The sequence below is a fragment of the Zeus faber genome, assembly GCF_960531495.2.
Source record: "Zeus faber genome assembly, chromosome: 9".
Taxonomy (NCBI): Eukaryota; Metazoa; Chordata; class Actinopteri; order Zeiformes; family Zeidae; genus Zeus; species Zeus faber.
The window spans coordinates 28,652,988-28,680,485 of NC_137197.1; the positions used below are offsets into that span (position 1 = coordinate 28,652,988).

At 43.4% G+C, this 27,498-nt stretch overlaps 1 protein-coding gene across 1 annotated transcript in view; it reads right to left on the minus strand.

Annotated features, from left to right (window-relative positions):
- Window positions 1-3,576: 3,576 nt before the first annotated feature.
- lrrc75a (leucine rich repeat containing 75A) overlaps window positions 3,577-27,498 on the minus strand; it is a gene marked incomplete at its 3' end in the record, with an annotated part of 54,002 nt that continues 30,080 nt past the window's right edge. The window contains exons 4-6 of the mRNA XM_080006273.1: window positions 20,988-21,100; window positions 4,281-4,554; window positions 3,577-4,194 (exon numbers count right to left, since the gene is read on the minus strand). Of these exons, the coding sequence (XP_079862399.1) occupies window positions 3,577-4,194; window positions 4,281-4,554; window positions 20,988-21,100 (1,005 nt within the window). The remainder of the gene's footprint in view (window positions 4,195-4,280; window positions 4,555-20,987; window positions 21,101-27,498) is intronic.

Here is a 27,498-nt window from a genome sequence, read left to right on the forward strand (position 1 = left end):
GGCCGAGTACCGGTGGTATTTGAACAAAGACATTCACGGATGGCGGTATGGTTCATATTATAAAATTTATTAGTAGCTTTCATGGCAAAGCAGCAAACAATGTTGTTTGTACACTTCCTATATATTTGAAAGTATGTATGACTTCTATTTTCACCTCCATCGTCATTAAAACGGAGGAAACAAATGTAAGCTCTGCATTAAAAGGATGGTGGAAGAAGGAAATCAATAGAATGAGAAGCAGAGATGGGAAAGTAGGATATGCAGGAGGAGGAAGGGGATGGGGGGCACCGGACAGAATGTCACCTCCTTTCAGTGTCAGGTTTCCACGAAGCTTGTCTTCAGAGAGTCCTTTGCAAAACTTCACACAAACATCTCTGCCTTTATATAATCTATGATCCCAAACCCCGCCCCCCACAGTAGTATGAACTACTTTGTGGCTGTGGAGACTTATTTGCCTGTCTGTGTAGAAACAGGAGAAATACAGCTGATGAGTCCCCGTAAGCCATCCCTGCTATCACCCCCGACAAAAATGACAGATTCGAAAAGGAGGCGTCATCATGGCCAACGGTGGCTGAGAGCTACGGAGCTACGCCTTCAAATATATGATCCCCACCAAATTCTTTGTTTTTGTCATTGTATTATTGTCTGGTACATTTCTAGTCATTTTCTGGCTAAAATCGGAATGCTCTACGGACCTAATTTTAGTTGACTGCTGCTACAACTTAATAGAGTGAGACGGTTTGACTTGTGGCGCCCGTGAAGACATTCTTTTTCGTTGAAAAATGGATTAGTGGTATTGTGATTATTTTAATTAGATCTAACTTGATATGAGGAGCACATTCTTTCAATCATTATAACATCTGAGTTCAACGGGACATTTTCCCTGGTGTAAAGCTGGCTCCACACCGAATCCAACAAACGAGAGAGAGAGGGAGAGTAAATTAGTTACTAAGTAAAGAGAGACTAAGCAAATAAGTCACGTACATAAAATAATGAGGTTGACCTTGGATGTCACCATACTCACTATCAGTATATCTCCTTTTAAGTCTATTGTGTGTATTTGAAATTTTTGTTGCACTTTGCAAACCACTATGTAAAGGACATTTAAATTTCATTCATGGAGAAATGGTAAATGTCCAGCTGAGCAAACGTCTCGCTGTTGTACTGGAAATAACAAGCTCTCCGACATTATCATCTGACGGACACTAGGGGGAGGATCCGACTGTCGGATGCGATTACGGATTCAGTGTGAAACAAGCTTCAGACTGTAATCAGATCGCAATAAAGGATTGAAAACCCACAATAAACCAAAATTATTTATTGAAGCTTCTAGAAGTCACCTTGAGGTTGTTTTTTTGTAATGCAGAAATGTATTTTGGGCCTGATTAAAGAGTCCAAATTGTGGAAAAAACAAAACAAAACCCCAGAACAAAACCCTGATCATTGGCTCTGAAAGGATGCCCAGTGAGCTCAGGCTAATGGATGATGCTAATCAATCCGCTTTTAAGGGCAATTTCACCTACTCGCAACAACCGTTTACCACTAATGATGCATACCATCCTATTATACGTATTTACTGCATATATACATATATATACAGTATGATGAGCTAAAGTGCCTTGCCGCTGTGTTAAAGGGTCAAAATAGGTAGGATCCATATTGGTTTATCTCACAGCGCAAATGTCTACTTTCTCTTTTTTACCAAACAGGAGCCCCGTGCCCTCGTGTCCCCCCTGTTCTCTGTTCCTGTTCCTGATGCCCCAAGTGAAGGTGATCGCACCCACTTAGCGAAAGTAAAAGCAATGAAATGAAAACCCTTGAGTAATATAATCGAGCACTTGTGATCGTTACAAAGTGATTTGCAAGATATTGTTTCCCTTTTAAAACGGACCGACGCTGCTACAAAATAGTGCTCCCAGTCCTCCCCTTTCTTTGACTGCGAAGCCCTCCCGGCCGATGCGTTTAGTCCATATTTAGTTCCAAGGTGGCGAAAGAGGTTGTTCAATTTCAGAAATATTGCTTGAAAGAAAAATCAAATAAAAAAAGCATATGACAACTACTTAACAGAGGGCAATTCCTCACGTACGAGCGATTCAATCCAACAGAAAACAACCCGTGCTGTACAGCAAAAATACAGACTAATCTTTAAAGCTCTGCATTGTTAAAACTAGTTGATACAGGTGTGGTAGAAGCACTAGCTGCGGGAGAGCGCTACATACTGCGGAGGGGGGGGGGCGTATTTGGGTGTGCCCCACCAGACACCGTATGGGGAAGTGACGGGCCGCCAACGCTATAGATACATGATATAACGCAGTGCTGAGAAAGCGTGTGACGCAGTACTGGAGAGAGCAGAGCTTAACCTGGATCATACAAAAATAAAAGGCTCTTAAATATTTTAACCGGTATCCAGTGCTTTACTTAAAAAAAAGAATAAATCCATAGTAGTAGCCATAGTAACAAGACCGTAACATCTATCCGTTATACGTCGACACCACAGAGAGCGCATGTTTTGCCAACAGACCACAGTGACGAGACCTCACCGACCACGTGGCTTAATGTCTCTCAAATGTTTCTTCTTTCACATTCAATTGTACAACAACAACAACCAGGGTTCACTTGATTTCAGATTTGGCAAGCAAGTTCCGTTATTACAACTTGAAACAGATGTCGATATTACAACCTTCCAGCCCCCAGCATGCAGGCACTGCAGTTTTCCTCCATTTTAGTCATGCTTGGTGTTTGGGGGCAGGGCTTCCTGGAAGAGAGGAGGCAGCCTCTGATAAGATAGAGAGATGGGTTTTATTTCTTTTCCCTCAATACCGCCCCCTCGCCCATTTGCATGTCTTTCTGATATTTGTTTGCTTTGCTGCCATACCGTATATATTACCTGATTACCACTTATCCGTCTGTTTCGCCTCCGGCTGTTCTATGTCTGTTCCTTCTGTATCCCTCTCCCCATTGCTTCTGTCCCGTACCAAGGCCTCTGTCTTTGATATAGGTTTACATATGGACTAATCTGCTTTTGTATTGGTTTTAACTTGCTCTCCACCCATCTCTCCATTTGGTAACACGCTCTCGAACAACAACGGAACATCACACAGGCACGTATCGGTATTCATCCGCTAGCAGAATAGGTGAGAAAAACGAAATAGAGAGAGAATGTCTTTCCTACTCTACTCAGGGCTTCATATTTAATTATTTGGAGTCCATCCATATCTTCTCTCGGAATCCTCAGGCTGTTCAAACCTGAAAAGCAATTAAGTCATCAACGGCATATTGTCCTATTCTGAGCTGGATTGTTGAAACCCCTTGAAGCAACGGACTAAAGGTTAAAAACACAGGGCCCACCCAGAATACTGAAGTGATAAGTCAATACATCTCACCAGGCTCGATACTCACATGGATTACCTTCTACCGACTCACCGGTAGCTACTGTACACAGGTTCCATTTTAATTCGTGCTTTTTTGCGCATACCCAAAGCACCAGCCCCTCTCTCCTATCGGAGACCAAAAGACCTTCCTTGTCTCTCGACTCCGGTCTGGACAGGACACCACACAGCAAAACGGCAACCGATATCAGGTTAACTGGTCGGATCGGTCGGTGCCGTCGTCCAGGTCCGGGTCCTCCTCCACCCTCATGGGCTCCACCGAGGTTTGGCTGGAGCAGGACAGGCGGGACGAGCGGCTCTGGGTGTCGTCCTCATCCTCCGCCCTCAGGGCCCTCTTCTCTTCCCTTCCCTTTTTCTTCTCCTCTTGCTCCTCCCCCTGCTTCTGCTTGGCTCTCTTCCCCCCGCCCTGCACCTCCATGGTCCACACGCTGTCCTCCTCCATCTCGTCCTCCTTGCCGCGCACCTCGCGGTCGAAGTCCAGCAGCTCCTCCATCATCTCCTCAATCTCCATCTCCCCGTCCAGCTCGTCCTCGGCCTCCGAGCGCAGCTCGTCCATGCTCTCCGTGCGGTTGGTATCGTCGGTGGCCTCCTCCTCCTCCTCCTCCTCACCCAGGCCCCCGCCCCCACGTCTCAGCCTCTCGGGGGGGTCGCTGGCCTGGCTCTCACCGAACTCCAGGATGGTGGGCAGGTTGCCCTGTTTGGGGCAGCGCTTGCGCAGGCTGACCAGGAAGGGCTGCGGCAGGGAGAAGATGTCCACATTGTTGCCCAGGTCGATCCATGTCACGCTGGGGAAACTGCCCGGGTCCTGAGGAGAGGAAGAGGAGGACAAGTAAAACTTCTATCCATACATCCATATCATCATCTATTACATCCATTACCATTATCCCTTACCTTCAGGGCGTCGGTGAGCTCTTTGAGGATGACCCTGGTCAGCCTGTTGCCGTTGAGCGCCAGGGTCTCTAGGCGGGGCAGGGCAGCCAGGGTGGGCAGCAGAATGAGAAAGGCCTCGTCTGTCAGCTCAGTGAAGCCCAGTTCCAGGCTGACCACGGTGGCCGAGTGGCGCTGAAGGTGCGTGGACAGGCGCTCCATGTCCCGCGCCACCAGGGGGATGCCGGACAGGTCCAGAGCCCCACTGGGGGGAGGTGCGGACAGCACGGCCTTCAGACTGGAGACAGCGGATGGATCAACACATTAAAAATGAAAGTGAGGAGATCGGTGCACCATTTTGTCACACGGGGAGGGGTGTGTGGAAAAAAACAGACAAAAAAACACAGTTTTTTTCTTGTGTGCGGAATATGTTTCCATGAAAAAATGCCAAATCTTCCAACCCTACATTTAAAAGGAGGACTTTAGAGGTCCTTTTCTGTACGAGTCAGAGTGCAGCGAGGCAAATAGCGGTCTCCACTTATTCCCCCTCAGTGTACCAAATAGGTGTCTTTGAACTACCCAACCTTTCTCCAAAATGTTTTGCTGGGATTGTCTCAACATTGTGACATTTCATGTTGCCCAAAAACAATGTGGCTAAATAAAAAATAACAATATCATTCACTGAGGCAGGTTCAAAGAGTTGGTTTATGAGTTTTAAATGAACATATAAATAGTCCATTCTTTACCTTTGATAAGAAATTTAAGTGAGTCATCTGGTATTTGAGCCAAGAAGCCAATTCTAGTCTATACATAGTACATAGTATGTACATATAGACTAGAATTGACTTACATGTTTATACAGGACATATATACGCATATTGTGTATATATATATATATATATGTATTTATATATGTGTATAATTTTAATATATTTATTTATATGCGTATATATATATGTATGTATGTATATTTACAGTATATATATATACAGTGTGTGTGTGTATATATATATATTATATATATATATATGCATATATATATATATATATATATATATAACACACACACACTGTATATATATATACTGTACATATACATACATACATATATATATACGCATATAAATAAATATATTAAAATAACAATAATTATCATCATAATATATATCATTATAATACATATAATTACATTTAGCTTCCAATGGGATTTAACAGGGTATTTCAGAATGCCCCCCCCATGTGTATGAATGAATGAATAAATATATATATGTATAAATATATATATATATAGACATATATACACACACACTGTATATACTTTGGATAGTGCAAGTTAAAATTCACATTGGTTTCAAGTTACATTCGATCGTCAGTAGTTTATAGTTTAACTTTTCAAAGTCAAGTCAAGTCACACTTTATTTATAAAGCGCATTTTGTACCAGGGCAACACAATGCGCTTTACAGAGATATACAATCAATGAAAATATATAAAATGTCTGTGAAATCATAAGAACAGTCAGTGCAGAATAAACCGATCTCACAGCATACAGAGCACACACACAACATACAGTACAGAACACACACACACACACACACACACACACACACACACACACACACACACACACACACACACACAGGAAACAGCAAGGCTTTTAAACTGCTTTTAAAGGTGTTCAGTGTGGGGGCCTCTCTCAGGTCCTCAGGCAGGGTGTTCCATCTACTTGGGGCATACTGTAGATACAGAAGGCAGCCACCCCTGCTTTGGAGTTAGTACGAGAGATGGTTAAAAGACCACTGCCTGTGGACCAGAGAGTTCTTGCTGGTTCGTGTGTAAGTCAACATAAAAACATGTGCAAAAAAAAAATGTAAACAGAACACTGTCCAAATCTATTTTTTTTGTAATCCTCTCTGGGGGATTCTCAGACAAGCAGAGAGAAGAATGAGAGGGGATTTGGGTTGGGAAAAAAAAAAATCCTGTTGAGGAGTGAGATACTTAAAGCCATACTCTCCGTAAGCACACATCAGCGCTCAAAATAAAACCCAGCGGGGGGGTGGTGTTTCACAGTGAATAAACCAAGTCGAGCACAAAGGCCTCGTCTGGTGAGAGGGAGAGAGAGAAAAGGAAAGAGGTTTTCCTCCAGCTCGCTAATGAAAACCACGCTCGCTTCGGCTGTGTGTACACCACAAGGGTTGACCCCAATTAACGGTTGAAACCACTCACACATACAACATACATGCAAGCACGCGCACACACACACACACACACACACACACACAAAGGTAAAGCACTAACTCCGAATTAACCCCGCTACTAAATCTGCTTTCGTCACTGCTATACATTGATGGACACAGCCCACGTAGACATATAGCTCATGTCCTTTGCAGGCTAAACACTGAACCCATGTCTTTGCGGGAAAAAAACAACAACAAAACAGAGGCTTACTGTTTCATCCCCGACACATCAGAGTACAACAACCAAGTTGACCCTGGATGAGATTGGTCTGGTAGAACTGTCCTCCCCCCTTTAAATTCAACAATGACTCAAGTAAAGGATCGTGCGAGTCTCTGTCCACATTTACGGGTTTGGGGAGGGAGACGGAGTCTTTCTGGCACTGGGGCGCCGACGTGCCGTGAGTTTTATTAAATGGATTGAGACAGAAAGGCTCGCTGGCCAAAAGGATAAACAATAATGAGAACAGTAAGTCTGAGCGCAGGAGGAAGGACGGCTTCAGCGGCTCCTGGTCGGCTGACAAGCCCCCGTAACACCGATCCCTCTCTGCAAGACGGACAAACATTGCCCCGGATCGGACCAATCAGCTCGCTCGGGTGCTGATTCGGCCGATTCGGGGCAGCTGTGCGGCCGTGGGAAGGAAGCCGCACAGCTGTCTGCAGCCGCAGCTTAACCACGCTACTTGGTCTAGACCCGGGCCAGCCAGTTGTGTTAAGACTGCTTTAATAAAGTTCTAGAATTTTGACATGGCTTCCTTTGAGAAATCTAGGGAAAACATTTGACACATTCCTTTAACATCGACGGGCGGTTGTTTTGTGCCTACGCCATTGCACAAGTATCACAGGCAAGTTTTACTAACTCCCGACAGTAACTTTTTCCACTGTCTCGTCCTCCCGGCAGGTTTGTTGTGAGCAGCAATGATCCCACCCCGTCTGTTGTTTTCAGCCAACTCCAACTCCAATTCGAGCCTTTCTCCCAAACTGCCTCCTAACCCCAGCGCCCCTCTGCCTCCTCCCACGTCTCGTTTCTCACTCAACACACGTGTCTCTTCTCCTTCTAACACCCGCCTCCTTCACCTCACCCTCTGTCTTTTCTCACTTAATGAGAAGTCAGCTCACTCAAGCTCCATCTTGGTAACTCTCTCGGGCAGCAAAGTCAGTGGCCAACAAGACCAGACTTCTTTATCTTTTGTCAATATAGTACTTCTGTCGTACCGATATTTAGATGAACCAAGAAACCTTTAACCCTATAAGCCGTGGCAGGGTGATCAGGTCTTCTATCAATCAGAAGGGGGTTATGCTGTAATATTGACCAGCTGGCTGCACTTAATACACTACTACTAACATCTACTTTAGGGCCCGATGGTGCCCCGACGGTGCTCCGATGGTGCCCCGACGGCGCGACAGACAAAAGGTTAGACATCTGAATGTTTAGAGACTGCTCGGAGGACGGCTTTTCAGAAGCATTGTTTGCCTATTGTGATCGAGGTTTCAGTGAAAGAACATCATCTAGAACATCTTCAATTTTGCAAATATGTTAAAAGTCGGATTTTGATAGATAAAGAACACACACACCCACAAAGAGATCAGACAGCGAGGATTTTGTGCCAAGGACCCCCCCCCCCCCCCGCCACTGGCTATCACCATCCGACCTCAACATTAATGCTCACGGATTCCTAAACTATGGGTCGGGCAAACGGTGAAATCGTGCGTTAATGGGTCCAAAAGAGATGTGCCCTTAAAACAAATTTGCGTTAACGTGTTATAATTAGATTAACTTTCACAGTCCCAGTCTACTTACTAAATAAAGGAATATGGCATTGAAACTGAATAATGATTTGAAATGATTTTATATCTAGTATGTCTAGATTAAGTGTCTCTGCAAAGAGAAATAGTACATAGCAACGTAGTAAACACTACAACAACGTAGCGAGCAATTCGCCCTGCAAATGTTTTTCCCTACATCTGACAAACCTATTTACTTTAATTAATGTGAAATTGGAAATATCCGCATTAATCTTTTCAAGTCTTCATTGTAGTTTCTATGTAGCTTCACAATATGTCGCCGCAAGCTAGTGTTAGCATTAGCATGTCGGCGGAGTGAAACGAGGTACGTTAATCCACGTGGATAGGTGGCCGTTATTAATAGACAGCGGTCATTTTTGAATACGGACCGCTGATTGCCACTGTTAAACAATCGGAACCGACTGTTCCATAGAGCCATGTGGGGCAGTTTGGCCTACCACACACCACCCAAGCGGTGTTGTCAGGGCCCTCCGGCACAGAGACACAGACGACGTGGGTTTCAGATACACAGTTTATTGCAGAGAGTGGGCTAGCCCAGGAGCAGATGGACAAGTGTCATGACAAGGGCTCCTCTCCTGAGTGTGTGTGGGGATGGGGGTTTTACCTGTTGCACGTTAGACCAAACAACAAGAAACAGGTATGCAGCCATTCTGATCCTGGGCCCCAATAACCTAGACCGAGAACCTAGACCCAGCTGCTCAAACCACACCATCCCCACATCACACCATGTTATAATGAATTGCAAACACAGAGTTAAATGTTGTTTCAAAGGACACTATTGTCATAGAGAATCATTGTCTTTCAACTTAACAAACACTTGCAAGCGTGCGCCATAAAGTGCTCCACGAAAGGATGACCCTGTGAGTCGTTTCAGTGTGAACCTGAAAGCCTCATTGGTGGATTTTCTTAACCACCTGAACACAAAGGCGTCGTCATATTTAGAGTTTCCGATTTTGATGATGAAACAACACAGTCAGGGCTGGACTGGGACAAAAAATTGGCCCTGGCATTTTTGGCCCAGACGGCCCAGCAGGGAGTGACTGACAAAGCCTAGCCATTAAAAATCACTCTGATCGAGTGTGAGTGTGATGTGCTCATGAGGAGGGTGAGTGTTGTTATGTGTCTTTCAGCATGGGGAAAAAAGTGCATACCTGATAACATATGTTGACTGTTAATAATGCCATTGTTAATAATGCCACGTGTCAATTTCTTAAGATTTGTGCACTCCTTTATAAAGACAAGGGCCTGGTAGGAGATGTGATTGGGCCAGCCCAGTGTCCGTATAGAAAATGAACCAATGGGCCGCTGTCCCTGCTTTATGGGCCGGCCCTTGGACAATTAAAAAAAACAAAACGTTATTACAAATTATGTCGGCCTTATTACACCTTATTACACCTTATTACAAGGTGTGTCGGCCCACCGGGAAAATTCCCGCCATGCTAGATTACCAGTCCACCCCTGCACACACCTAAGTCAACAAGGACCAAAACCTATGACGAAGGAGACAAAAGTCTCTGATTGACATCCCTCTTCCCTTCATGAAAGTGGAAAAAAGGGGCTTAAGTAAGTTGTAAGGTCGGTCAGACGGACACATGGTTAAAGTAGATGTTGTTGCTGAACTTTTCCCTGTCTGCCCTTTTCCCATGCTGCCTTCCTCTTTCTGTCTCAGACCCTCCCGTCCCCTCCTTGACCTCCATCTTTGACCCGGCTGCTTCTGAGGCAATAAACATGAAGAAAAGAAAGTTGTGGTGTGTAAACATCGGGAGCAGATGAAATTCTGAGAGAGTTTGGGGGCCCCCGTGGTGATACCATGTGGCCACTGACCCAGATCCCACGCTGGACGGAAAGACCGAGTGAGGGAGAGGGATAACATAACGTTTGACTATTTGGCATTGGAGCATAGCTACACTCAAACGGCCATAAACATTTTTTTGGATGGGGTCCAAATAACGTGCCTAGTGGAATCCCTCCGTATCATCTGGTCCTGCCCTAGACATCTTGAAGCCAACGTGGACAGGAACGCTGTCCAGACAACTGGGGTGGCCGGAAAATAAAACTGGAGAATAAGCTGGGTGCATTGCCTAAAAGCTGATATGACGTCCTTCAGCACAAACACCGGTCCTAATACTCTGGTACTAAGACGTCCCGGCAGAAATCCTCCCTCCTCTGCCTGGCATTGGAATTGTGCTGGAATTGCCAACAAACACTGCATCTCGTATGCTGCATGTTTGGGTCAATTAACCCAGGGTGAAGCCGGGTATTTCCACGAGAAATGCCACAACTGTCACGGCTCTCATTCATCAAGTCAGTTATTATTCGTTATATCTTAACGTAAGATTTGGGGGGGTCACTTTGTTGAAGGGACAGCGAGTCTCATCTGAGCGCTGTGAGACTCGTGCATCAAATCCATCAAACAGGCAAATGGAAGTCCCCAGTCAATAGAAGCGGCTGTTTGGTGGGTTCTTCCACAGAAAACAATACTAAAGTGATTTAACTGACATTCGTTCCTGGGATTGTCTCAATGTTGGGACATGCCGTTGTTGTGCGACAACTATTTGGGGAAAACAGAGCGATTCGACTCTCACTCTTACGATGTGACTCAGTAAAAAGATCTGCTACATTTTCCCACTTTTCGTTCAGTCGCTGTAATGAAGGTCAGAAGAGTTGGTTTGAATTGAAATTTCTCAAGAATAATTTAGGTCTGCCAAAATTATCTATTTAGGTGGAATGCAAAGTACACCAGTCACGCTCAATATGATTTATGCCAAATGCCTTCACCTTTTCTTCGCCGTGACTCACGACTCTCGAGTCATTTGAAAGACTTGTTCGTCACGAGCGAGTCGTTTGCGAGTCTTGCATCACTAGTCCAGTGGTTTTCCACATTTTATGGCCCATGATCGCATTTTTAGGTCCCAAAATGATCGTGATAACAGCAATTACAGTGTGACAAATAATTTTTCCTTCTGTTTTTTTTTAAATTACTTTTATTATATGAGGGCAAGCTCCACCAATTGTATGCATAACAACTCACTTTTAGGCCAATAAGCAAACAGATTAGGGCTAAATAGGAATCTTTCTTATTGTACCCAAGGCAAGATTCATAGATACACAATAGCTGTACAGCAAATAGCAAAAGTGATGAACCTACCCCTTTAAGCATTACAATTAGAGTCATTTATCTAAATTCACCGCTACGCAGATTAAAACCTCCCACCCAGAGTGGATCCGTGGGGAGCTGCTCTTTTCCTCGTTCTCTATCTTTCTCCATCACCTCCTACTCTTGCCACATCCTCTCTTCTATCCTGTTTGTTTTTCCATTTCCCGCTTCCTCACATCGCTTTTTTTTCTGTTTTTTTTTTTAATGATGAATCCCTTCCCCCCCTCAGTGTTGCTTCCCAGGAAAATCCATCTCTACTTCCTCTCACCTCTCATCGCCATCATTTGAGAGGACGCTGGTGTGTATGTCGCCGCTTCTCAAATCTCGGTTACAAGACTCTCACTGACTATGTGTGCGTGTAAAGAGAGCTTTGGGTCCCTTGAAAGGTGCTACATAAATAAAAGTCATTATCATCATTACTATTTGTCACTTTGCTGTGCAGAGTTTGTCAAATGTTAACAGGCTGGAACATCTCGGAAATAAATGTAAACAGTAGATGGTAATAATTTTTTCCTCTTTGGGGTATATTGGCCCTGTTGATTCTGTACATTCTGAAAGAAGACATTTGAATAGATGTTTTGTGGCCTTTTTTAAAATACAAATTTTGTACTATTTATTTTCGTCGTTTTACTTTTTTTTTTAATCTCAGTTATAGATATCTATATCAATAAGATATACAGCATAACGTACCAACGATAATATTAATTATAATATGCTATGCATGTTATTGTAATATGTTATACAATATTAATAATATATTATAAAATATTAATAATTTTATAAAACATTAATAATACAAATTAATATATTATTAATATTTTTAATTTTTTCATAACCGCCACACTCTGGCGAATCTCTCTCTCTCTCTCTCTCTCTCTCTCTCTCTCTCTCTCTCTCTCTCTCTCTCTCTCTCTCTCTCTCTCTCTCTCTCTCTCTCTCTCTCTCTCTCTCTCTCTCTCTCTCTCTCTCTCTCTCTCTCTCTCTCTCTCCTCTCTCTGTCCGTCTCACTCGCTGTCTGTATGTACAGAAAATATTAGGACCACCCACTCACTCTCTCCTACATTCAAAATAGATGCACTGTACCGGAGTTGAAATCAAGGAGAAAGCCAGAGGTGGAGCAAATCATTATTTTACAAGTCACAAGTAATACCCCTTTCCTACTGCACCAAAAACCTGGTAACCAACCCGCTAACAATCGGCATTTGTCATCGGTGGGAAAGGAAAAACCCGGGTCTCAGTCCCGGGTCAAATGACCCTGCAACTGAACAGGACACCTGGGTAACAATAGATGGGAATATCTGTGTATCATTTGATCATTTCAGGTCCCATTTAGAATCCAAAATTGACTTTTTTCCGCATGGGGGGCCGTGAAATGTTGTGAGTGTGGAGATCGCACCGTGGAGCGGTCCCCGCTCCCCACCGCCGAAGGACCCATGGAGTATCCGTTAAGTCGTTGTTTGTTTAAGTTGCTGTCTCCTCTACTGTTTTGTCTGTTGATGTTGAACCTGACACGCCAGAAAAAAAACGGCATTTCTCCTGCGATTGGAAAGGTGTCAATCGCGCTTTTTTTTAGCTGGTTGATCCGGGTTTAAATCAACCCGCTAATTTTGGTGTGAAAACGTTATAATTCTCATGTCTTAGCACTCAAGTCCCAAGCCAAGTCTCACGTCCTAAAGTTTGAGTTTTCGCGTTCAGAGAGTCATTATGTGCACTTCACCAAATGTAATACCATTTCATATTTTTAACAAGGTATGAGTCATGAATGCTTTTTACAAAAAAATATATTCATTACTTTCCAAATAATTGTTTTATTTCCGTGGAAATACATTCTCTCTCCCTCCGGATATATTCTAGACACCTAAAACAATCCTGCAGTAAAGATCATTTATTTAAAGGTACATCAAAAAAAACTGCTACTGAACTTCAAGTAGGCCTGCAATTTGAACACTGGCCTGAATGTCTGAGAAAAAAATACAAATCGCAAAGATCAGACATAAAACCTGAACATGGAGACTATGTGTGTGTGTGTGTGTGTGTGTGTGTGTGTGTGTGTGTGTGTGTGTGTGTGTGTGTGTGTGTGACTTATGAACACAAGGTCCAACAACCGCTCCATCTGAATTCACCCGCCGACGTTCCTCTGTGCTGCCACGCCCGACTTTTTCCTCCGCTTGTGGAATTTGATTTGTCACTGTCGGATTCAAACTGTAAGCCGTTAAATGAAGAGTTGATTCGCTGCATACTTTTTTAAAAATAGCATCTTTTTTTAAAATATTTGGGCTTGGGGAGGGTATCAAGTCAGTTCGGATCAAAAAGCGGAAGTCCAAGTGAAGTCACAAGTCATTAGTGTAAAATTCAAAGTCGAGTTGCAAGTCTTTTTTGATTTTGTCAAGTCGAGTCGAAAGTCACGTGACTCAAGTCCACAACTCTGGAGAAAGCTAAGGCCCTCGGCTAATTTCACCTCCTGGACTCCACTTCACCAAAAGGGAGGTTGTTCATGGAGGGAGAGAAAATAAATCTTTAAGCCCTGGCATAACTGAGCCAGGGGTGGACACCGCCCGCCATCTCCAAAAATCGCTACACCTGTCTGTCCGCACAACTACCTGTCTGTCTGTCTATCTGCCTGTCTGTCACCTGGATCAGTTATCACCCTTTCAGCTTGCGTGCGCATATACAGGAGATCATCCTGTATGCGTCTCCTCCCCGCCCTCTGCCGGAAGGGAGGAAGCTGAGAAAACACCGTCTTATGCTTCCTCCCCTCTCGCTCGCTCCCCAGGAACAACAAGGCTCACGGAGACTAAGTCTGATGGACGCCGCGGGTGACCAGAAGCGTCACAGCGACGGGTGCGTGACGATGGCGGGAGACGTTGAGGGAAGCAGTCAGGAAACATTTATTCCAACGCTGCACTTGCTAAGCCACTGATTGTAAAAAAAAAAACAACAAAAAAAAAAAACACTTGGAAAAAACTGTTGAAAGAGACGTATTGGATTGAGCGGTTGCCTTATCGGAGCAACCCGAAGGCGAGAGCATCATCAGTCTGTCATTGCTTCGGTTTTCCGTAGGCAGAATTCTTCACGGCAGTTGAAAAACCTGCCGTGTAATTGATATAAACAGCGTGTCATCAGTGAAAGTAATGTGAGGCCACTCCGGAGACCTCCTCCTATTCCACAGTCACGAAGCTATGACAAAGGCAAAGAGGGAAACGGAGGAAGGGGTCGAAGAGGGGGAGAGGCGGCACTAGGCCGGATAAGTAACTCAGAGGCTGATTTCACTCACGTTCCACATTGGAGGCGGTTATTTTTATTCCATACTTCCACAATGGTCGATAAGGCACCAGATATGGATATGGATAAGGCACCAGATGGAGATGGATAACTTTTTAGTAGATCTTTAATGAAGTCCGTCACACTTAAGCAACCGAAAATGCAACAACTCTTCTTCTAATTCTTCTTCGTTGGTGTCTCTTTTTATTTGACACGTGATCCAATCAGCCAATAAGAAAACCAAAAGGAAACGCTGGACGAAATATGAGGATAAACAAAGGAAATGTATTATCATGACGTTTTATACTGCTATTATATATTTATTTGGTATGTAAATAATGAACTATCAATTTTTGAAACAGAATTTTAGGGCGTGAACTTATGAGCTATTCATTTATATTAGCGATTTTTAATCTTAAAACTGTTGCTATTTTATTGTTATTATTTATGATCATTAGATAATTACAATGCGTTTTTTTCTTGTTTACAGAAAAAAAAACCCATGGCAGATGATTTTGCCACATTTAAGTTGTAGTTTTTTTCCAAAATTATATATTTATACATTATATATTTTTTTGTTTTTACATAGATATTTGCAGTGTGGAGAGGATCCCTTACAGTAGATATTAGAGTCTCTATCCGTATTGGATAGAGAGAGGAGATGACGGGCAAATCCACTTCCACGAATCGAGAATGATATATATTAACATTAATCCGGATGGCATTTACAGTGTACGATAACCTACTACCGCTACCGTGTCTGGTCCCCCTGGTGCTCCAGCCAGCAGCCATGTGGGAGTGGAAATGAGATTCATATTCTCGAGAAAGCAGTTAACACCAGAGGAAGCAGGCATCATTCGACGGGGGAAATGATACGCTGGAGCATATGATAATAGTGAGAGAGACTGTTCCAGCCGTTTCACACGATTATTATAGTTATATTTGCATATTATAATTTATTTTTTTTCTTCCTACCTTTACACTGCTTTGGCAATACTTTATTTATTGATGTATTTGTTTGTTTGTTTATTTATTTGTTTATTTATTTATGGTTAGGAAAATGAAGACTTGAAGAATTGAAACTCTGTACAAACTGTAATAACTTAGTAAATACATAGTAATAATTTATAATTGTAATTCATACCCTATATTCCAATAGCAATAACTTCTATAATCCTGTGCATAGGATTGTAGTTGTATATTCTGTATAATTTTTTAATCTATTTGACTATTTCTGTTCTTTGCTTTTCAGCCACTTACAGTATGTATATTAAGCAATTTTTATTTTACTTTACTTTTTACCTTATTTTATTCAAAAATGTCAGACTGTCAAGCTTCTTTTATGCTAATCGTCTGTAGAAATGCACCAGTCCTCCTCCTCCAAGAGAAAGATCCTCTGCATTGTTGACAATTGCGGCACAGTAGTGGACTTTCTCCTTCTCACTGACATTGATATGTGCATTTTTTTTCCCCCACCTCCCGTGCCCTTTCTTTGCTCTCCTTCTTGGGTGGGTGATGTGGGTGGTGTTGATGGTGTTGTGGGGGGCAGACGTTATGAGTCAACACTCGGCGGCTTTGTGGCTTTTGGCTGTGCAAGAGACACGGCAGGAGGGCACAGAAGCACCCCCAAAAAATGTGTGTGGGCCAAAAAAAGTGACAGACAGCCAGCCAGACAGAAGGCCAACCAGCAGGGGAGGTGGGGGGGTAGATAGTCCCACTGACAGAACAGCAGACAGACAGGTAGGGTGTGGGGCAAACAGACAAACAGACAGACAGACGCTCTTTAACCATTAGATGGTACAATTTTGCATAGAAAATTATGCCAGGCATCGGACGAGATATCGCTATTCCTCCTTCCGCCATGGTGAAATTGAGACGAGCCCCCAGGAGGTGCAGGGAGACAGAAGAGGAAAAGAGAGAGGAAGGGAGCAAGACAGAAGGACAGGAAGACAGAGGGAGAGGATCTGATTGTGAAATAAGGCAGGAACGAGAGAAAAGCCTGCGTAGAGGAGGAGGGCCGGAGAGAAGTAATTTACAGTACAAGGCCAAAGCAGAGAAAATCGGAGAGGGACGGACAGATAGAGAGGTGGACAGATAGACAGACAGACAAGTTCAAGTTCAAGCGATTATTTGTCACATACATACACATACAGACAGACAGAGGCAGACAGACAGACAGAGGCAGACAGAGGTCGTTCACATCTGTTGAAGGTGAGCACCTGGCCCTGGGTGCTTCCTTCTAGGCAGTCATCACCCTCAGCCTCGCCTCGAAACCTGATGTTGCCCTCTACTCCAAAGAAATCAATAAATTAATAAACAAACAAAAATTCTATCCAGCCATTTTTCATTTTTCTATTTGGGTATTTTTTTTTTGGGTCACGAGGCGCGTTGGCACGGGCTTCCCACAGCCGAGACGGACCCGCGTCCAGCTCCCCGGCCGCAGCTGCCAATTCAGACCCTCTGTGCACACTTGTTGACGCCCATGAAAGGAAAGGCCTGTTCAGCTGCCAGAGCGACCGACGGCGAGATGTTCTACTGTCTTCTCAATTTCGCTTCAGTGTCTTTTTCGTTGGCTTTTTATGTTAACTTATCCAAGCCGTGCCCTCGGTGAACCACAACTTGAAATAATTCAATCCGTATGGTTCTTTAATATGAATTCCGCAGTCACTGCCAGATGATCTTAGTGAGGGCCTCTCTCTCCGCTGAATCCCTGTCGGCTGTTTGTTTTGACACCCGAACGACCACTGCACTGAATTTGCGAGTTATTGTTTCTGTGACAAACTTCAACAACAACAACAACAACAACAACTTTCAGAGAATACACTTGCTACAGGCCACATTTTAAGAAATACTTTTTTAGCAATTCGTCCCCATCAACCGGACTTAGCTCGAAGCCAGCTTCCGAGTCAACCTCATCACAAGTTCTATCTCTTGGGGCCGACTCCACACTAACATTATACTTCACTTGAAGTTTTCATTTTTCTATGTTCAGCATAGAGGCTTTGTCCCCTCATTTAAATGCTGTCACGGGAGGCAACGACTGGGTTTGATACTCCAATACGCTATTATTAATCAGGTTCAAAATACGTATTTGCAATACTCTCCATCTCTATCCCTTGGAAGAAATGGACAGATCTCAAATAAAACATAGACCAGTTCACATGGGCATTTACGAAAACGTCATTTTAATTTATTCATGGGGTATTTAAAGAATAATCAAATACATCCATGCTCTTAGGTATGTTTAAAATATTCTTATAAATGCATAGGAATAGAGAGGTATACGAAACAAAATCTTTTCTTTCAAACTACGCAATGGGAGAAGCAAACACGAGACCAACCCCAGAGTAACCCTGGTGTTACACAGTGTGAACAGCAGGCGTTAGAATGCCACTGGGGAGATGACACGCACGCACGCACTCAGACACAGACACACACACACACACACACTCGAGCGGTTTGCTTCCACATACATCTCTGCATATGTGTTGTCCCTGTCTCGTAGAGAAGGGGACTTTGTCCACAAGCAAAAAACAATGAACCGTCTCATTTTCTGCCCCGAACTGGCGGAACAAAAAGGAGCTTTGTCTCCTTCTTGGGAATATCTCATTGATTGGAGCGCACGTGACTTTTCAAGTGCAAAAAGATTTTCGGATGCTGCCAAGTGCCCGCCAGCCGTCCAGGACGTACTTAACATGCAGTGCGGGGGGCATCGCCGCTCTGATTATATTATTAATTTGGTTATGTGTGGAGTGCCGGCTGCTTTCAGGGGGCCACGGTTTGTCCTCCCTTAAACAAATGGAACAATGCATCCGTTGATTCCGCTGAGTGCTTGCGTAGCAGCCACCAAAAACACATACACAAACAAATTGTACCACACATCAACGCATACTCCCTTTATGAATACAAACACATCTGCATCCGAAGCACATTAAGACAGTTTTTCAAGAATCAAGAATCATTTTATCTCTCGTCCCACAGGTGCACTGCACTCAACACATGCATGCAGGGAGCGGTGGCAGGAGAAATTCAGCCTCTGCATTTCTCAATGCCCCTCGTTGGGCGGCATTAATTTTGAAAGGCGAGGCAGCGTCTTTACCATCTCAGGCAGCTGAGGAAATTCCGGGTCTCGGTGAGGATCCTCAAGTCCTTCTACTGTGGAGCAGTGGAGAGCATCCTGACAGGCAACATCACTGCCCGGTTTGGGAACTGTACTGCTCAGGTCGGGTGGGCCCTGCAGAGGGTGGTGCGTTCAGCTGAACGTACCACTGGAACTACCCTCCCCTCCCTGCAGGACTTACACACCAGGAGGTGTAGTAGCAGAGCCCGCAGGATCCTCATTACCCCAACAACTGACTGTTCCAGCTGCTGCGGTCGGGAAAGCGCCTCCGCAGTCACACAGCTAGAACAGAGAGACTGAGACGGAGTTTCTTCCCTCAAGCCATAACAACTGTCAATGCTGACCTCACCAGGGTTCCTCACTGAGACACACACATAGGCTCCACTACCTTCTTTACTGTATGTAGCATACTGTACCGCATACTGTGTCACTGTTCTGGGTTGTTCAGTGATACCGTATTGCTGCGCCGTACTGTTGTATACTGTGCTGCATTATCCCACAAACACTACCTCACTTTATTCACATGCCACTTTAATGCACATATCTGTATATACATAATTGCCTATATCATATACATAAGTCTATCCCATATACGTTAGCCTATTCCCTTTATCTACTCCATTTTATTTTATTTTATTTTATTTTATTCTATATATTTTTATTTTATTCTATAAGTATTTGACTTATTGTATTACGTTTTAGGAATCAGTTAGTTGGTCAGGTAGAAAGAAATTTTCCTAGGAGATATTGTGTGTTATCACCGGGTGCGTTGCATTACATTTCACTGCATATATGTATGAAAGTATGTATATGTATGTGACAAATAAACCTCTTGAATCTTGAATCTTGAATCTAATACAGATAACCCACTGGAGCACGGTGCCGACAGCGCCTCAGGCGGGAATCGAACACAGCACATTCTTGCTGTTAGGCAGTGCAATGCACTCTGCCACCGTGCCAACCTTTCCCGACCTTTCTCCTGCCACGCCTTTATACTTTCAACCAATAAAATAATCCCGCGGCCTGTTGATCACTAAAAACGACAGAGGCATGTGAACTCTGCGTGTTATTGTTAAAGTAACATAGTTCACACTTCAACTCCCGCAACGAGTTTCAGTCCGACACTACGGTGGGAAGTGTTGTGGGTCAAGTTTTTTTTATTGGAACTGGGCCTAAAACTAAGTAAATAAGTTATATAGAAAATAACAATGTTATTAATGTTAACCTTGGATGACACCTATTCACTATCAATAAATCAATTTTTTTAAGTGAATTGTGTATATACTTTTTTTTGTTGTCCTGGAAAAAGCATCCGACAGTCTGATGTGATTACGCATTCGGTGTGAAGCTCGCTTCACAGTAAAACTTGTTCTGCTGGAGCCGCTATACCGCTGCTCCAAGCTCCAGCTGGTCACAAATGCACCAGAAAGATTACAAACAAAACAAAGCAAAACAGTCAACACAGACTTGAACCCAACTTAGGAGATACCGCAACGACATGGTTTCCTAATACCCGGGCGCTTCCGCTCCGAAGCGACCGACAGAGTGGGGGCGGGCTGGCGAACCTGACAGGAAGTTAATGCGCCCAAAACCACCCACCCGCCCACCCGCCTGCCTCAGCTGAGCTGGGTTTCTAAAATCACTCATAGTCTACCATTTCCTCTGAACAAATGCCCGCAAATGTGTCCTATTGTTTGTTTTGTTTGTTTGTTGTAGCACCAGGATGTAAAAACAGCTTAATGGCAACGGTAATGGCAGGGCCCCAGAAAGCTTTTCAACCCACTACCACCGCCTCTCCTATGTGTATGCCAACATGCAGTGATGTGCACCAAATAAGCATCGTTGTGGGGAAGGAAGAGAGAGAAGGGTAGAGAACAGGATGTTTGAGTTGGCGGGAGAGAAGGAGATAGAGAGAGAGAGAGAGAGAGAGAGAGAGACAGAGGTAATTTATGTCGTTTTCCATGTCGTCCAAAGGTGCAGCAGATGACACACTGATTACACAGCAAGACGCTTATCGAAGATAATGTGCCGAAACGCTCCCTCTCTCTCACACACACACACACACACACACACACCCACACAGACACACACACACACACCCACACCCACACCCACACACACACCCACACACACACACACACACACACACACTCACCAGGCCTGTGGCTTTCTCTTGAGCAGGCCCTGCCTCCTCCACTGGGAGTGGGGGCTGAGATGGTAGGTAAGCTGGCGACAAACCTTCTCCATGGCTCCCAGAGAGTCCCCCTCCTAGCAGAGAGAGAGAGAGAGAGAGAGAGAGAGAGCGAGAGAGAGAGAGAGAGAGAGAGAGAGAGAGAGAGAGAGAGAGAGAGAGAGAGAGAGAGAAAGAGGGACAGAAATATAGGAGAAAAATAAATAACTAAACAGTGGGTTTTCCATGTCCCATAATTGACCATGTGTCTGGCATTCAGCCCTCATATCCAAAAGTTGTCCTCGGAAACGTTATATATACAGCATATCAGCGCGATGTTCTTGTTCTTGGTCTTGGTATTCGAGATCCTTAGTCATTACATTTAAAAAACCTATACAACACATACTGTACCAAGCAATAGAGGGAACGTGGAGCGAGACAAGAACCCAGAAGGAAATAAAAAGCGACAAGGGGGACGGACTGGCGAGGCATCGAAAGACGCAAGAGGAAGACAGGGTGAAGAGAGGGATTGTAAGTAGACAGGCACGTAAACAGACCGTCGATGACCTTTTTAAATCCATTTAATTCCATTAATCCCATCCTGTTTTTTTTTCTTGATGCAAAACCGTGAAAATCTAAGTTGTGACTTTTGTAATGCAATTTAAGGCCTTGATTTCTGCTAAATTTATTAATTTCCAGGGTTTTTAATCTGGTAAACTGGGGGATTTCACTATCTTGTGACAAGTGACGCTTTCCGTCATGACAGTGAATCAATCATCAGAAGTAAATAAGAAACAAAAAAAAGCTAATAATTATCGGCCAAAGCTTGCCTCACACCGAATCCGAAAAACCTCAAGAACAAACCGGAAGTCCATTTATTCTGCTGGAGAGTCGGATTACGCACACACAAAGCTGTGATGCGGAATTTCCTTGTCCGATCGAGGCTCCGGGATTCAAGTTTTTCGTTTCCCAAGTTTCAGTCAAATTATTTTTTATTGGAACTGGGTTTAAAACTAAGTAGATTAAACACGTATGTAAAACAATTATGTTATAATAACGTTGGCTGTCACTATCAAGAAATCTCTTTTTTCAAAGAGAATGTCCAAAGACTATAATGACGAATCTCACCGAACATGGTAAATGTCCAGCTGATCAAACTACTCGCTGTTGTTCTGGAAAAAACAAGCTTTTCCATTTTCTCCAACATATTTTTTTTGCGAAACCCAGACGCAGTTCATCCGTTGGCCACTAGGTGTGAAGCAAACTTCAGAGTGGAGACCAGCAGGTAGTATAGGTCTGAGCGTAAGGACGTTGGTTGTTGGTTGTTATTGTTGTTTTTTTTAATACAGTAGGAAATTTTCATAGCAGGGTAGAAAACTAACTTTTCAGCATCCGAATGAACAAATCCAAATGCTTAATTTAGCTCGCGGCTGATTCGGCCACTTCTGCAAACGTAATCAGCGCTCACTTCCAGAGGAGGAACGTCAGAGAAACCAACAAGAAATGCAAACGTTAGAAACATTTTCTTCTTTATTTTTATTTTACCTATTGATGTTTGGGGAGTCTGATGTCAACTGATTTGAAATAAGCCATAAACTCGTATTACCTTAATAACTCGTATTCTGGGCCTATGTTCGCGATTTACCTCATACCTGTACCATTCCACACTGATGCCTCGCCTTTATCTCGCATTCCACCTATTATTACTGTGCAGAGAAAACGGCCTAATGGTGGTTGCAATGGCAGTAATTTAGCTAAAATCTTAGTAAAACTCTTGATCCATACAAAGTTAGACATGAGTATCAATATGGTACTTTTAAATGTAAGATCACTCAAAAATATGAGTTTTCAATGAGTTCAATGATTTTATCTCTGAAAATAAATTGCATTTCATGTTTCTTGTGGAAACCTGGCTTAAGAATGTCGGCGCTGCACCTCTTGTTGAATATTGTCCTTCTAACTCTAAGTTATTTTCATCAGTAAGACAGGACAAAAGAGGGAGGTGGTACAGGTGCTATCTTCTCAAATCGGTTCAGTTGTACTGAGATCGATTTTGGCAAATCTTCATCTTTTGAATATTTTGCCATTGTGCTCAAAGCTGAATCAGATGTACTTATTTTACCTCTATACAGACCACCTAAGCAATCCTCAGCATTTCTCCCTGAATTTTCCGAGCTTATGTCTATTACTCCTACAAGTCATTACCAAATAAAACCCCTTGGAGAGATAAATATTCATAATAAGCATCAATAATATTTCAGTGTCTGACATTACAGTCTCTGATCATTACTGTGTGTTCTTTGATGCACCATTTAATACATCGAGCAACAAAAGAGAATTTACAATTTCACAATTTAACAAAAACAGTACTTAGATGCCACAGCAGAACAAAATTGTTCTGAACTTGCAAACTCCTCTGATCCATCTTCCGTACACAGTTTGATAAATCAAATGGTTGATGCCTTAAATAGCAACTTAAGTTGCACTTAAGTTGGACAGCATTGCACCAGTTAAGATTAAAAAGAGGTCACATGGTAAAACATCATCATGGATAAATAGCACTATTCGTGAGTTCAAGAGATTGCATATAACAGCTGAACGGTGCATTCCCACCTATAACAATGCTATCCGCAATGAGAGAAGAACCCGCTTTTCAAAGATTGTTGCAGGCAATCGCAGCAACTCTCGGGTACTGTTCAGCTTCAGACATTTTGAGCCTGGCTTCTGCCTCAAAATGTGAAGAATTTGCACAATTCTTCAACGACAAAATAACAACCTTGACAGCGGGTTTTGTCAGAAACACTAGTAACCCACTAGTAAAATATGATCTGCCCTGTAACAGGCCGGAAATGATGAGGAACTTCAGTAACATCACACAGAAAGATTGTAAAACAGAGTAACTTTCTGTCCTAATCCTGTCGCTACTAAATAAAAATAAAAACGTTTTTAATTGTGTCGCAACATCTGTTCTAAAAATAATTGACAGAGCTCTTGAGACTGGAATATTCCCCAACGCATTTAAAACTGCTGTTGTGAAACCATGATTGAAGAAACCAAATTTAGACTTTAGACTGGTGTGCTAAATAGTAACAGGCTTCATGAGCAAGATCAATCAACTAAACAACTTTTTAAATTAAGACAGTATTCTAGAGAAGCTGCAGTCGGGTTTTAAATCTAATGACAGTACAGGGACTGCTCTAACTAAAATAGTGAATGATCTAAGACTCTGTGTTGCTGCAAACAAGGTTTCAGTTCTTATTCTCTTAAATTTGAGTGCTGCATTTGACACAATCGTTAAACACAGGCCTGCCACACACCACCTGAGTGGCTTTTATCGGGGCTCACCGACACAGAGCCATCTTGGTAAAAACACACCAGTTTGCTGGAGAGAGTGGCAAGATGTAACAAGCCGGGAGCAGATGGAACACTGTCATGACAAAGGCTCTCCCTGTGTGTGTGGGGGGATGGGTGATTTTAACCTGTGTTCATCGATTGCTCTGATGAACAATCGGCACATCCAGTCCTTCTACTGGGCCAAAATAACTAGAACCAAGGCAAGTGTGGGTGCTAAAATCACACCAACCCCGCACCACATATACTGTATATGTGTCCCACCACAGCAAAAGCCGTCATCTCGCGCATTTCTAAAATTGCCAGGAGCAGCCAAATAAGTTGAAAAAAGCTTTCTTGAAGGAAAAATAGATTTTTCCAGATTCGTGTTCCTTTGTGTTTTTTTTATTTTTTATCTCACAACGAATTTTCAAAACCGAGTAAGATTTATAAATAGTAGAAAAATGTTAAACCGTGGAGTTAAATATTCCCGTTAGATTATATGGGGAAACGCAGTTCACTTACAAAGATGCTGAATAATACTGAATAATGCCGATCGATCGTTTCCTTTAAAGCGAGCGTCCAGGTGAAGATCATTCATCCATATTCCATGTGATGTGAAGTCACAATGTGAAACCGTTTTCAACCTTTAAATCGTACTACTTTTACACACACAGAGCCATTGTTGTGAACTTTCTTCTCCGTATCGTTATGGATTACGCAAAGCAGGTGGCGGAAGCTCTGAATCATATCTCGGGCCGCAATCTGAAGTCCGCGTACTGGACTTCATTTTCCACGATGATATTCAGTTCTCCGACAGCGACGCGGAGAACAACAGCGATGCTGAATATGATATTACTCCGGACTTAACTTAATGTGACGATGAAACGGAATATTTTCAAGAACCACTGGAGGAGACAGACGATTCCGTTGTTGTTGTTACAACGGAAGAAGTCGATGACGTGATGAAGCCCGTTGAGGTTGGTGACAGATTTTCAGATTTCAGATTTTCTGAGACTCATATTATTGATAGACTCTACATTTTGTTGTGTTGTCCGTACTTTTAAACTCCAAAATAATTCCACTTTTATAAAACATGAATATTCTTACTGTTAAATAAAAGCTTTTTTTAAAACAAAATGAGTTGTGTGTTACAGCAGTATGTTAATTAGCGATGAGGCTTTGTTTGTCCGCCAACCTCCATTTGCATTCTGGGAGCTGGCTGAATGAACCTGGTGTGGGTAAAACTTTGGAGGTGATTACCTCAGAATCACAGTTTGCTACACCCTTGTCATTAACAAGTCATGGCTTTAAAAATATTTGCTTGATTTGCACAAGTGACACCTTGTTTGGAAGCTCTGATTCTCCACTTTCAAATGATGGGAAAAAAATAAACAAAACTCGAAAGCCGCCAAAATACCCTTTAGTACGCGGTCGGTCACATATTCCTAAATTGTTGAAGATTTGTTTTTAAGTGTAATTGTTTAAGTTGTCTGGAAATACAAATAAAATAATAAATCACATAAAATACAAATAAAAAAAAAATAAAATAAATATAAAAAAATTAAATTAAAACTAAAATAAAATAAAAATAAACATAAAAATAAACATAAAAATTAAAAATGTAATTTAATTAAAAATAAAAATAAAAACGAAGGTACTCGAAAACCTGAAGAAATCAGAAAAGTTTCAGGTTCATCGGGAGTGCACTGGTGGACCGCCGGTGCCCCCCAAAAAAGTGACGGTCAGCGTTTTGGCACTTCCTCCTATGGCAGGATGGGGATTTGCAGATGCAAAAAAAAACCGCACACACGGTATCCACGCCAACCGCCCTGAGCAGCGAAAGTGCACGTGCGCTCCATGCTCGACACGTGCACTAAAATTAGAAACGAAACAAGCCTGGGCACCGTTGAACAACTATATGTCCACACATTTGGAATAACATCTCCTCCCTGCACAAAATGCTCTATGAAAACACACGCACACACATACACATACACATACACATGCACATGCACACGCACACACACACACATCGTGCATCTGGGGGATTAGAACACTGATATCAAGCCAACTGTTGAACGCACATCAGTGCCTTCTTGACGGACAAGACAGCGTTACTGAACCGCCTCTCTGGTACTGTACTGTACTGTGTGTGTGTGTGTGTGTGCGTGTGTGTGTGTGTTTGTGTGTGAGAGAGAGAGAGAGAGAGAGAGAGAGAGAGAGAGAGAGAGAGAGAGAGAGAGAGAGAGAGACCAGAGAAGAGACAGAGGCGGGCATCCATCCATGTAAAGATTTAATTTATTCCGAAGGTGAGTCAGCCATGCAGGTCCTCCTGCATCATGTCGGAAACAGATGGCAACCGAGAGGAAGTCCTCCTCCACCAGGAGACGCTTCTCCCCCCCAGGAAAACAAGAAAAAAAAAATCATATAATACCAATAAACATATATAATATTGTCAATTTTGGACAGAAACTTGTTCAAAATAAGGGTAGTGGACGAGATATTTTCCACTTCCAATGATGTAAATTGGGGAAAAAATTAGAGAAAAAATGAAGTCAGTATGAGGTGATATACAGCAAAGAGAGAGAGAGAGAGAGAGAGAGAGAGAGAGAGAGAGAGAGAGAGAGAGAGAGTCCACTGGTCCATCTCCACGTCCTCCGCTAAATGGGCCACGTGATCCTCATCGGAGTAGTTGGAGACCCCGTCCATCTCCTCGTCCTCCGCTAAATGGGCCACGTCCTCATCGGAGGAGGGACCCCCAGGGTCGACATCCTCCGCCTCTGAAACATCGCTGGAGGATGCAGACAAGAGAGGTGGTGGGGTCTGCGGTCGGGAGGGTTGACCCGGTCTGGAGGGCTGGTCTGGAGGGCTGGTCAGGATGGCGCTGATGGAACCTCCTGATGAGGGTGTGGTCCAGAATGTGCCTCGCAGGGACCCAGGACCTCTCCTCCGGGCCGTAACCCTCCCAATCCACCAGGTACTGCAGGCCTCTCCCACGCCGGCGGGAACGTAGGAGACGGCGGACAGAGAAGGCAGGACCCCCGTCAATGAAGCGCGGAGGAGGCGCCAAGGGGACCAGAGCACTCTCCCGGACTGGCTTTACCTTGGACACGCGGAAGGTGGGATGGACGGGCATGGACCTGGGGAGCTTAAGCCGCACTGC